This window comes from Lynx canadensis, chromosome A2 (genome assembly GCF_007474595.2).
Source record: "Lynx canadensis isolate LIC74 chromosome A2, mLynCan4.pri.v2, whole genome shotgun sequence".
NCBI classification, from domain to species: domain Eukaryota; kingdom Metazoa; phylum Chordata; class Mammalia; order Carnivora; family Felidae; genus Lynx; species Lynx canadensis.
The window spans coordinates 165,557,728-165,571,257 of record NC_044304.2 but is presented as its reverse complement, the minus strand read 5'-3'; the positions used below and the strand labels follow the sequence as shown (position 1 = coordinate 165,571,257).

Genomic DNA, 13,530 nt, shown 5'->3' with positions numbered 1-13,530 from the left:
GCCTTCCCGGAACCACTGTATCCTTCCAGGTCTTAGGAATACTTGCTTCCCCAAACCTCTTCCAGCTAAGGGAGGCCAAAGGCCATGTAATATACTTATGGCAACTAAGCTGTCTCCTGGATGGTTGCAGAAAAAGACAGAAGTGCAGGAGGCACGTTCTGGGATTTTCCCTTCTTTCCTGTGATGGTAGGAGATGTGTTGTGAGAAGCCGGTGTGCTCACTCTACCAGCACACTCACACTAGCAGCAGAGATCTCTGAGCCAGGGAGCCATCCTGGGACTGGCCATTCCTAGACCTCTTCTATGAAACAGTACAATACCTACGGTTTGAATTATTTTAGTTAGATATTCTGTTGGGGACAGAAGTACTGAGATACCCTGTAACTTCTGGGTTCTGGATAAACGCTCAGAACGTGGCCCATGGACGGGCTGACCTGGTACATGAGCTTCCTGCGGTGCATCCAAATGTTTATGAGTACCTATACACCCTTTCCCAATGATAAGATAATTTATGGTTTTATCAGATTCTGAAAACAGGTACAACGTATAAGTTGTTACAGATGACAGAAGCCATTGGAGTACAATCACAAATCCAGAGCCTGGACTTCCAGACCCTCCCAATTTGCCACCACCCCACCCCTCCAGCCTAACTCTTGACATTCCTTATGTCCCTCCATGGCTTCCAAGCCAGACACCCTCTGTCCAGAGAGATGCCCGGCAGGCTTATTATGGCTCGTGGGGACCTCCCTTCTTAGATTACCATCATTTCTATTGTACCCGTCTTTCAAGTTCCTCATCTTCCAAAAAATCTTCCACGAATGCTTCCTGTCCTCCCCAATCTCTCCTATACTCTGGACTGTCATAATAAATATTATCTGCACTATCCCAGGAGAGAACTTAGTTTCACTTGACATTAACAGGTTATCTTTAATCCGAAAGGACAGTAGCACAGCAGCAGCAGCAGCAAAAACAAGTGTCTATTTCATGGGCAGAGCAGACACTATTCTCCCAATCAGCCAGCTGGCAGGTGGGTGCGAACAGACACAGAGGAATCTAGAAACAGAACTACAGATGCCCAAGTGCGAGTGAAGGATACTAGGTCACATAACTTGGGTGTCCTATGACAGGACACTTGGTCGTAGTCATACACAACAGATGTGCTCTGACAAGACTGGATTTGGGGGATGAGTTGAATACAGGAAGGAGAAAAGAGAAAATGCCTGGATGGGGCACCTGAGTGGCTCAGTTGGTTAAGCATCTGACTCTTGATTTTGGCTCACGTTTTGATCTTCTCATGGTTTGTGAGTTCAAGCCCCACACTGGGCTCTGTGCTGACAGTGTGAAGCCTGCTTGGGGTTCTCTCTCCCTTCTCTCTCTACCTCTTCTGGTGTTCTCTCTCTTTCTCTCAAAATAAATAAATAAACTTAAAAAAAAGGAAAGAAAATGCCTAGAAGACATGACCAAACTACCTATTTCTTTTTTTTTTAATTTTTTTAATTTTTGTTTTTGAGAGAGAGAGAGAGAGAGAGAGAGAGAGAGAGCGCAAGCAGGGGAGGAACAGAGAGAGAGGGAGACACCGAATCCAAAGCAGGCTCCAGGCTCCAAGCTGTCAGCACAGAGCCTGATGTGGGGCTCAAACCTACAAACCGTGAGATCATGACCTGAGCTGAAGTCGGACGCTTAACCACCTGAGCCACCCAGGCGCCCCCGGACCACCTATTTCTATAACAAACCATAAGAAACAATAAGATGTATGTTACTTGTTATGATACATACATAAGTTATTAAATTATTGTTAAGCTACTTTGTGATTGTTGGAGGGATTATATATAGATTATGTATAGATGAAAAATTGAGCATCAATCCATCTTAAAATACAATGATGAATCTCACAAACATTATACTGAACAAAAGAGCCAGTTGTAAAAGAATACATCCTAAACGATTATTTTAATATTGTAAATTCAAAACTTATAAAAGCATGCAAAACCCTTCTATGATGTTAGAAATTGGGTTACCTTTGGGAGGATTAGTGATGAGAAAGCATGAGCGGGGGCTTTTGGGATGCTGGTTACATTCTGGATACTGGCTACAGGAGGCTGTTCAGTTTGAAAATTCATTAAACAATATAATATTGTAAATGTATTTTAAATAAACACTTAAGGGGCACCTGGGTGGCTCAATTAAGTATCCAACTTCGGCTCAGGTCATGATCTCACGATTCATGGGTTCAAGCCCCACATCGGGTTCTGCGCTGACAGCTCGGCTCAGAGCCTGGAACCTGTTTCCGATTCTGTGTCTCCCTCTCTCTCTGCCCCTCCCCTGCTTGCACTCTGTTTCTCTCTCTCTCTCAAAACTAAACGTTAAAAAAAATTTAAATACATAAATAAATGTTTAAAAATCAATTGTTCCAGAATTTTTAAAAAGATAAGCTTTCACACACTAAACACCTATTAGAAAGGCCAAAATCCAGGACACTGATGACACCAAGTGGGGCGGCCTCTTTGGAAGACAGTCTGACAGTTTCTTACAAAACGAAAGATACCTGTACCATACAGGCCAGCAATCATACTCTTTGGTGTTCACCCACACGGGGTGGCAAATGTATGTCCACATACATAAAAATCGGCACCTGAATGTTTACAGCGGCCCTGTTCATAATTCCAACACGTGGAAGCAACTAAAATGTCCTTCAGCAGGTGAATGGATAGTCTGTGATGCATCCAGAGAATGGAATATTATTTAGCACTACAAAGAAATGAGCTGTCAAGCCATGAAAAGACAGGGGAGAACCTTAAAAGCATACTTCCAAGTAAAGGACGGCTTCATCCCATATGGTTCCGACTATATGACATCCTGGAAAAGCAAAACCACAGAGTCTGTAAAAAGATCATTGCCAGGGGTTATGGGGGAGGGAAGGATGAAAAGACAGACGTCGGAGGATTTTTAGGGCAAGGCAACTCTTTTGTATGACACTGTCATGGGAGAAACATCTGTCCAAGTCCATGGAATGCATAACACCAAGAGTCACATTAATGTAAACTACGTACTTTGAGTGATAATGATGGGTCAGTGCAGGCTCATCAACTGTAAAAATGTACAGTCGGTGGGGATGTTGGTAATGGGGCAGGATGTGCAGGCCTGGGGGCAGAGGGGGTCTGGGAAAATCTGTACTTGCTCTGAGTTTTGCTGTGAATCCAAAAGTGCCCTAAAAAAATCCAGTTTTAAAATTCGGTGGAAATTTTATTACAGAACTTTTGTTAACTAGCAGCTACAACGCTGAAGCGGAGGGGCTCTCTCAAATGTTAATCTGAATATAGTTTTTTTTCCACACAAAGTCATTTCATCTTATTTTGACTCTGGTATACATTCAGAACACATGACGAGTGTCTGACTTGCCCAAACCTACTCTGTCCTATAGGAGATTCCAATCTATGAGCCGTGATGGCCAATTTGCTAGATTTCACTCCCTCTCAGTAAAGCCTAGTGGGTCCAATTGAAAACTAAAAAAAGATAAGCTGAGGGTTAGCAAAGCAGTTACACACATTGGATGTAAACCACAAAATTTCAACTCCACAAAAACCCTCCCTGTGTTATGCTCCCGCCGAAAAGACTAGTGAGTCTCATATTCTGATAACCTCTGTTTGGCCTCAGCCCAAAGTCTACCATCACTGTGACTTTCAAATACCCAAGGCTTTTCAGTTACACGCCACCTGAAAGCATTCTGGTGTTTTCCATCAGAAACTATTGTCCGCATTCTCTAATGTGAAAATCCGTAAGGTCAAATGTCTGGGCTCTTTTAATGCCAACGTGATCCTGCTGGATTTTTCAGCTCCCACAACAGTAACGGTGGCATTGCAGAATGTCAGAGTCTTTGTCATTGGAATGCAAGATGTGTAGCTACCAAAAAAGGCATACACCTTGTGTGACCTAGCGTAGACACATATTTAATATCTGAAAATAAAACTTAAACAAAAAGGTAACTTTGAGCCTATTACGCCAAAGAGGAATTTAGAAAAGAGCACAGGCTAGCAAGGGAGAAATGAATGACAAAATTGAAAAGGACACATTCTCATTTGGCTCGTCCCTTTGGAAGTAAGATTGCCTTAAACACTTTTAATTTGATTTTTAAAACATGAATTGTGTATAACTGGTGGTAATTAGCCTGCACTACAGAACAAGGTACTTGTCATTCAGAATGATTACCAGGAGCCCCTTCAAGATCCTGGGCCAGAACACGGCCTCCACCGCGACTCCTCCTACCACGCTGGAAAGGGGACCCACGTGTACGTGGGAACATTTCTACCAAAAGGCTAAGTCCAATGAGTTCAGAATGGATTTGGGGGGCAGGTAGAAAGCAAGTGCTGTAATCTGAGTTTCAACAAACCAGAAGACTAGAAACGAGTAGTCCATGAAAAAGGTTATTTATTTTTTAAGTACATACTGCAATTTCTAAGTAAGTCTACCAAAATGGAGGCAAGGCTGGGTGGGAACACACCCAAGATGACCCAAATATGTGCAGGGTGTTATCATCACGAGGACTCTCCTCTCGTCAAGACTACACTTCGTCCCTCACCCACCGGAAGCCACTGCTGCACTTAATTGTGTGCAGTCTTCTAGGTCAATGACTCAGTGATAGGCACAATTCAACTGGCCTTACCCAAGCCCTGCCCAGGATTTCTGTTCTGTTTTTGCTTCCGGATTGCACCAGTGGGGCATTCTCCTGATGGGCATTCCTTCTGTCTTTTTCAGTGGACGCTAAGCTCTCATGAGGAGCAATTGTGTCTTCCTTTCTCCCATTTTACCCAACAGTGAGCTCAATGCTCTCAGCCCCCAAGAGGGGAATCGTTAGTGTCTGACCAGTGAGCACGCACCATTGGTTAACGCGAGGATGCTCTGTGTGTTCGTGAGTTTGAGAAAGCTCCGGAGATAGGGACAGGTCAAGGGATTTGACATTCTCTTCCACTTGACGGAATTTTGACAGTCAACACAAAAGCCAGTGCTGCAGCCCAGGACAGTGGATGCACAAAGCCCGTGACAGAAGGGAACAGGATGCTATTGAACGGGCATGGCTGATCACCCTGACCACAGAACACACAATCCCTGAGCACCACGGCTTGGAAAAAGACATGCTAGCTATGGAAGCCCAAGAGAACCGAAGGGTTAGTCCCGGCTTCGCCACATTGTTACTTCGACAGAAGAATAAAAGAAATTCTGCTCTTCAAAGCCTTTTCTGGAATTCGGGGATTCACTACAGCCTCCCCACCAGCAGATGCCTCTCGCTCATTGTTGTTGCCCCTGACAACTGGCCTCCAGCATGCAAAGAGGTAACAGTTTACAGTGACGCTGGTCTCTATTGCCGATGCACAAAAGCTGAATGTCAACGATGCTCAGGGTCAGCGGCTGCATTTGAGAGAAGGGGACACCCTGCCCTGTGCAGCGGAGAAGACTGAGGGACAGTCCTCCGTGTGGCATTGCATGGGCGCAAGGAGAGAAGGCTTCCAGGACCGGTTCGTAACTTATTCAGTCAGGACATTTACTATCCAGCCTCGTGGCTGGACCATTGGTGAGAAAGGAGCTCCAGGCCGCCCTGGTATTTCACTCTGAAGTGACGATTGCAGGAGCCCTTAGACTCTGGGTGACGTGAACACTCGTGTGTGCCTTAGGAGGGCAGATGCAATTGAAACTACCCAAAACACTGCTGTTTTCTAAGTCCCAAAGCCAGGGCTGGGCCAACACAGAATCAGCCGCTCAATAATCATTTTCTCACATAAAGGACAGTTCTGCTCAAGGAAAAGCAAAGGCATGATGAATACGCCCTCCACAAATGCTCAGAGAGACCTGATTTCCTCCACAAGAACTAAAAATATGTGGTTGCTGAAGTCCCCAGCTAAGGTGAATCATCATCAGCCAATCACAAAACAGAACGAGGGCTGTTGTCTTTACTAACCCTCTCCTTACTCAGATTTCAGTGATTGACTCAACTTTTTCCTGATCAATCAGATGCACCATATCGAATCCTGAGTCCTGGTGCCCCAGGCAACTCTGGTGTGCCCATAAAGCACGTTCGAGGAGAGAGCAACACTCTCCTTTCCAGAACTGCTACCTGAACCTCTTCAATGGTAGGCAAGTTTTCATGGTACTTTAGTATATATGTGGCCACAGGACACCAGTGTTTTTTAAATAATTTTTCCACCATCATTTCAACGAACAGCTCAAGTGAGATAAAATTCACTTACTATAAAGTTCTGCTTTTTGATGTGTGCGGCTCTGTAGTTTTTTAAATTTTTTTTAACGTTTTATTTATTTTTGAGACAGAGAGAGACAGAGCATGAATGGGGGAGGGGCAGAGAGAGAGGGAGACACAGAATCGGAAGCAGGCTCCAGGCTCTGAGCCATCAGCCCAGAGACTGATGCGGGGCTCAAACTCACGGACCGCGAGATCGTGACCTGAGCCGAAGTCGGACGCTTAACCGACGGAGCCACCCAGGCGCCCCACGGCTCAGTAGTTTTTAATGTATGAACAGAGTTGTGAGTCCATCACCACTATCAAATTCCAGAATATCCGCATCACCCCCAAAAGAAATCCCATGATGCATCCGTGTGGGCTCATCAATTGTATCAAATGTACCATCTGGTAGGGATGCTGAGAACTAAGGGGGCTATCCACGTGCGGGGATAGAGGGTATATGGGGAAATCTCTATGGTTTCCTCTCAATTAGGAAACTTCTCTAAAAATCTATCATAAAAAAAAAGAAATTTCACACTTATTAGCAGTTACTTCTTACTGTCTCCAGCCTCAGCCCCTGGCAAACCACTAATCTACCTCTACTTCTATGGATTCGCCCATTCTGGGATCACACAATATGTGGCCTTTTGTGTCTAACTTCTTTCACTTAGCATAATGTCTTCAAGTTTTGCCCATGTTGTAGCATACATCAGTAAGTCATTCTTTATGGCTGAATAATATTCCACTGTATGGACATATCACATTTGTCCATACTTGTTTATCTATTCATTAGGTGATGAACACTGGATTGTTTCCACCCTTTTGGCTTTTAGGGATACTGGTGCTATGGACATCCATGTGAAAGTTTCTATATGAACATATGCTTTCAGTTTTCTTGGGTACACTCCTGGGAGTGGAATCACTCAGTCAGTCATACACTAACTCTATGTTTAACTTTTTGAGGAACTACCAGTGTTCCACAGAGACTACACAATTTCACATTCCTACTTTGAATTGAAGTTTCCAATTTTTCCACATTCTTACCAATACCTGTTATTTTCCTTTTTTTTCTTTTTATAGCCATCCTAGTGGGTATAAAGTGGTATACTGTGAGTCTGACTTGCATTTCTTTGATGACTAACGAGTTGAGCATCTTTTTTTTTTAAACTTTTAAAAATATTTATTTACTTTTGACAGAGAGAGAGAGACAGAGCATGAGCGGGGGAGGGGCAGAGAGAGAAAGTGAGACACAGAATCTGAAGCAGGCTCCAGGTTCCTAGCTGTCAGCACAGAGCCTGATGTGGGGCTCGAACTCACAAACCGTCAGATCATGACCTGAGCTGAAGTCGGGTGCTCAACCGACTGAGCCTCCCAGGTGCCCCACTGAGCATCTTTTTTTATACTTATTGGCCATTTATATTTCTCTGGATAAATGTTTTTGAAATCCTCTGGTTGTTTTTAATTAAATTATTTCTCTTTTGTTTTGAGTTATAATGATTCTTTATATAATCTGGACATTAGACCTTTACTGAACATATGACTTGCAAATATTTTCTCACATTCTATGGGCTGTCTTTTCACTTTCTTGATAGTGTCTACTGATGTCAAACATTTTTAAGTTTGACGAAGTCCAATTTACCTATTTTTTTCTTTGGCTGCTTATGCTTTTGGTGTCATAAATCCAAGTTTATAAAAATATGCTCCCAAGTTTTCCTCAAGAATTTTATACTTTCCAGCTTGGAGCCTGGAGCCTGCTTCAGATTCTGTGTCTCCCTCTCTCTCTGCCCCTCCCCTATTAGCACTGTCTCTCTCTCTCTCTCTCTCTCAAAAATAAATAACAACATTAAAAAGTTTTCAAAGAATTTTATAGTTTCAGCTCTTATATTAGGTTGTTGATCCACACTGAGTTGATTTTTGTATGTGGTGTGAGGCAGGGCTCCAACTTTGCTCTTTTGCATGTGGATATTCAGTTTTGCAAGCATTATTATTTTTTTAAGATTTTTTAAAGTTCATTCATTTTTGGAGAGAGAGAGAGACAGAATGTGAGCAGGGGAGGGGAGAGAGAGAGGGAGACACAGAATCCGAAGTGGGTTTCCAGGCTCCGAGCTGTTAGCACAGAGCCCAGCGTGGAGCTCGAAGTCAAGAACCACAAGATCATGACCTGAGCCCAAGTTGGACGCTCAACTGACTGAACCACCCAGGTGCCCCATAGTTCTGCAAACATTATGGGTTGAAAAGACTATTCTTTCTCCATCGAATGATCTTGGCACCTTTGTCAAAAATCAGTTGACCGTAGATGTATGGGTTTATTTCTGAGCCCTCAATTCTATTCCATTAGTCTATATGTCTACACTTATGCTGCTATCACAATGTTTTCATTACTGTAGCTTTAGAGTAAGTTTTAAAATCAGGAAGTAAAAATACCTTAGCTGTTCTTTTTCAAGGTTGTTTTGGCCATTCTGAGTCCCTTGCATTTTCATATGAATTTTAGAATCAGCTTGTCTATTTCTCCAGTGAAGGCAATTGGGATTTTGATAAAGATCTGATTGAATCTATAAATCTATTTGGGAAGTATTGCCATGTTACCAATATTAGATCTTTTAATCCATAAACATTGGGTATCTTTCCATTTACTTAGGTTTTCTTTAATTTCTTTCACTTATGTTTTCCCATTTTCAGTGCACAAGCCTGTACATCTTTTGTTAAACCTATTCCGAAGTATTTTATTCTTTTTGAAACGATTGCAGCTGGAACCATTTTCTTTTTTTTTTTAATTAATTAATTAGCGTTTTTGAGAGACAGAGAGAGAGAGAAAGATAGAGACAGCAAGCCAGGGAGGGCCAAGAGAGAGGGAGAGAGAGAATTCCAAGCGGCCTCTGTGCTGTCAGTGCAGAACCCAATGTGGGGCTTAAACTCACCAACCATGGGAACATGACCTGAGCCGAAATCAAGAGTCAGACATTTAACTGATTGAGCCACGCAGGAGCCTCTTAAGATTTTCTATACGCAAATTCATGTCCTCTGTGAATGGAGATAGTTCACTTCTTTCCTATCTGGATTTCTTTTCCACTTGCATTACCTTGGCTAGAATCTCCACTACAACGTTCAGTAGGAATGGGGAGACTGAACATCCTGTCTGTTCCTGATCTTAAGGAAAGGCTTTCAGTCTTTCACCATTAGGCATGATATTAGCCGTGGGTTTTTCATACATGGTCTTCATCAGGTTGAGGAAGTTTCTTTTTACTAGCTTGTTGAATGTTTTTCTATGAGAGGATTTTGGACTTTGTCAGATGCCTGCTCTGTATCCACTGAGGCAATCATGTGGATTCCCTCCCCCTTTATTCTATTAATATGTATGTATTGCACTGATTTTCATACATTAAATCAAAATTTCCTTCCTGGGATAAATCACATTTGGGGATGGTATACACTCCTTTTTAAATGGGGCTGGATTCAGTTGGCTAGAATTCTATTGAGACTTTTACATCTGTATTCATAAGGGACATTGGTTATAATTTTCCTGTGGTATCTTTACCTAGTTTTGGTTTCAGGGTACAGATTACTTTACGGTTTTCATTTAAGATTTGGCATGGTTTAAACGTACATGGTAGTTTACTTGTGCTTCTTGCAACAATGTAAAAGTTATCTATCTACCTATCTATCTATCTGCCTATCTATTCATTTCTACATTTCAATGTATCTACTTCACTTCCCACCTTAAGGCCTAATACTTGTGCAGTTTATTTGTTGAGGATTAGAGCTGTGGTTTTTGTTCTCACAACTAGGAAGCTAATATGACAATAAGAATGTGGCCACATGGTTTCCTATAACTGCCGTGTGGTTACCTTACAGAGAAAGTCTTCCTTCCTTCCTGAACCTCACCCTTCATTACCATCCTCTTCAAATATCGCCTTCTTCCTGAACTTCCTCACAAAAGATCTCTCTCTCCTTGAAGGTCCCACAGCCCTTATTTTTGAGACATTCATTGGGGCAGGTGTATGCACATTTTTGTGGTAGGTTTTTGCTACAGATTTTTGTGTGTTTTTTTCCTTCCTGAGAGAGTTCTGACTCTTTCTTCTACTTTTGTTATTTCACGAATAGTACCAAATAAGTAACTTGGTCCTTAGTTCACACTTAACATACGTCGGTTTTTTTTTTTTTTAATTTTTTTCTCAACGTTTATTTGTTTTTGAGACAGAGAGACAGAGCATGAACAGGGGAGGGGCAGAGAGAGAGGGAGACACAGAATCTGAAACAGGCTGCAGGCCCTGAGGGGTCAGCACAGAGCCTGACGCGGGGCTCGAACTCACGGGCCGTGAGATCATGACCTGAGCCGAAGTCGGACACTTAACCGACCAAGCCACCCAGGTGCCCCAACATACATCGTTTTAATAATTTTTAACATTCATCTTTGATATGGTAGCCATGAATTCCATGAGATTTATAGAATGACTACATTTATAATGCCACTGTTTTTAAGCTCAAGAAGCATGAATAAGAATTATGAATTTTAATATATGCCAAGTATTTCTACCTAGTCAACAATTATATAAATAAATTCAAAGCATCCAAAATGGATTTTTTCATTGAAACATATTGCATCATTTAACAAAATGACACAATGAGAATTAGAACCTGGGAAAAATAAATTATGTAATAGGTAGTTACTTAGAAAAAATTTGCAAAGCAAAACTATGCACTTTCTCCCTTACAGTGACTTGCTTTTCCAAGAATAAATATAAGTACCTGGTGTCAGCAGTATGACCGAGGTGACAATCAAGGAGCAGATGACCAGAATCACAAGGAGTGCAATCGCTATTCCCTTCCAATTTCTTTGTGGAGGATTACTCCCCACCAGCTCCTGAAAACAACAACAGAAAAGAGAAATCCAGTGAGTGAAAACATGAAATCAACCTAATAAATACACTCCATTTAAATCAAGAACCGAGACACAAAACAGCGAATGAGGCACATCCTCATCCCTGAAGTTATGATTAGTTCTTTTTTCCACCCTTCTGCTTCCCGTTCTCATCCCTGTACCTTGGCAAAACCTTATCTCAAGAATGAATGTGGTATTATACTACATTTACAGCATTTCTGTGAACTTAATGTCTCTCCACCAAGCACACTAGGTCCTACAGCACACAGGAACTGGGGCACATCTCTGCACTCTAGCCAACCTACTAACCCCCACTGAGTCAAAACCAATATGATTAGTACTCCAGCTCCAACTCCTCTCTCATTTTCCTTTTCATTTACATCCACACGGTTACCAGATTCAAATATTTATTTAGCACCTACTGCGTGCCACATTTAATTAAACTCTACACACTGCTCACTATCATGAGCCTTTTCTTCCTTCTATAGCATCTCATACAAGGCTTCAAGATTCCCCAGGTCTCTTCACTGGGTAACTCACTTATACCTATTCTAGATTTTAGTCTCTCCAGGGAACCATGTTTGCACTGTAGCAGGGTTCGGACAGGAGGAAGAATCGGGAGACATTGCTAAAGTGTGCTAAAGGTTAGACAGATCTAGGAAATTAACCAGGCATATTGGCTGCTGAGACCAAGCTTTCAGTTGCTTTCAAATCAGGATGGTCATGTAATTTACATTCCAAGTAGAGATCCTTTGAAAGACAAAGGGGTTAATATCTATAATTAATAAATATAAGAGTTTATATTGATAATTATCATTAATTATACAAGAGCACCTGAACCTCCCCAGGACAAATAAAGACGTATGGTCACACTGCAAATGATCTACTGCTCTTTCTGCCCATACACAGATCACAAAATCTTCTTTCTTATAAAGGTCCCCATGATTATAACTCATATTAACGCCAGGTCAAGATGAAGTAGAATAGAGATGGTCTCAAAAGGTAGAGAACACAATACTCGAATACAGCTTCCTCCAAAACTGGAAGTTCATTAGAATGTAGCACATTTTTACAAGTTGAAATAAAGGTAATACCAAATGTAGGATGGCAAATAATTAATTATTTGGAATGCAAATATTCAATTTTGGCCCTATAGGTTATCAGATTAAGAAAAATTATGAGGGCCATTATGGTCTTAGCAAGAAAGAGTTTTATAGTTGTTTAGAAATTTCTACCCATCTTATTTGCTATCTAGAACCGATCTATTAAGTAGTGGCTTTTTAGCACTTAAAAATGATGAAAAGTTGTACTGAGTTGCTCTCATTTCTTATTGGATAGGTTTTCTATGTGAGAAAATCAGTAGTCAATAACAAAGACAAGTGATCAGATTTTGCTGATTCCACAGCTTTTCACTTTGCCCAAGTTTACAAGGAAAATTTGAAAATTCTCCAAATCTGTGAAAAGCATAAATCTTGAAGCAGTACTATTCATTCTACCAATGTAGTGCACATAATCTCTCGCACACCCTTGAACACTGCTCAGATTTCCATTTTTTTTTTAATTTTGTTTTGCATTTATTTATTTATTTTTGAGAGACAGAGAGAGATAGAGTACAAGTGGGGGATGGGTAGAGACAGAAGGAACAAAGAATCTGAAGCAGGCTCCAGGCTCTGAGCTGTCAGCACAGAGCCCAATGCAGGGCTTGAACTCATGAACTGAGAAATCATGACCTGAGCCGAAGTCGGACGCTCAACCGACTGAGCCACCCAGGTGCCCCGAACACTGCTCAGGTTTCTTGAACTCTGCTCAGATGAAATCCCAGGGTAATCATCAAACCAGAATACTAGAATAGTCAAGACCAAATCTTATTCAATGACAAAATGTTATTGCCTTCATGAGGTCAGATAATTGATCTCTTTCAAATCTTGTTTTTAATACTACTCCAGAATTCTAAAATCTGTTTTAAACACATCTATTAGATGCACTGGTCAAAGTTCATAGGCAGAAAGAAGACTAAGACTTTTGCTTTGTGTCAATTTCTTGACCAGCTAGTAGTGTAGCAGAAGTGCACTTGAACCCATGTTGCAGTGACAGAAGCCCTTCTGGGACTCAGTGGGCCCCTTCCTAGCCCAAACGCATCCCCAGTGGGATATCCAGGTCTAGGCTAGATGGGGTCACAGATGAAATAGAGAGTGTCTACCAAGATGACCAGAGGATGGAAATGTTTGCAAAACATGTCACGTGAAGTAGGCTTGAAAGAATGTTCAGTCTCAAAAGCCAAATACCTAGAGTCTTCACTGGAACTGTCACATGCAAGAGAGAGGAGACTTATTCAATATAGCTCTGGAAGGTAGAAATTGTTTCAGTACAATTTCAAAATTCCCAAGCACTAATATTGCCTAACAACAGAATGGGTGGCTTTA

At 41.7% G+C, this 13,530-nt stretch overlaps 1 protein-coding gene across 2 annotated transcripts in view; it reads right to left on the bottom strand.

Moving 5' to 3' along the window:
• Positions 1–13,530, bottom strand: part of DPP6 (dipeptidyl peptidase like 6) — a 729,761-nt gene that overhangs the window by 358,839 nt on the left and 357,392 nt on the right. For both annotated transcript variants that reach the window (XM_030308879.1, XM_030308880.1), the window contains exon 2: positions 10,975–11,089. In XM_030308879.1, coding sequence (XP_030164739.1) covers positions 10,975–11,089 — 115 coding nt within the window. The remainder of the gene's footprint in view (positions 1–10,974; positions 11,090–13,530) is intronic.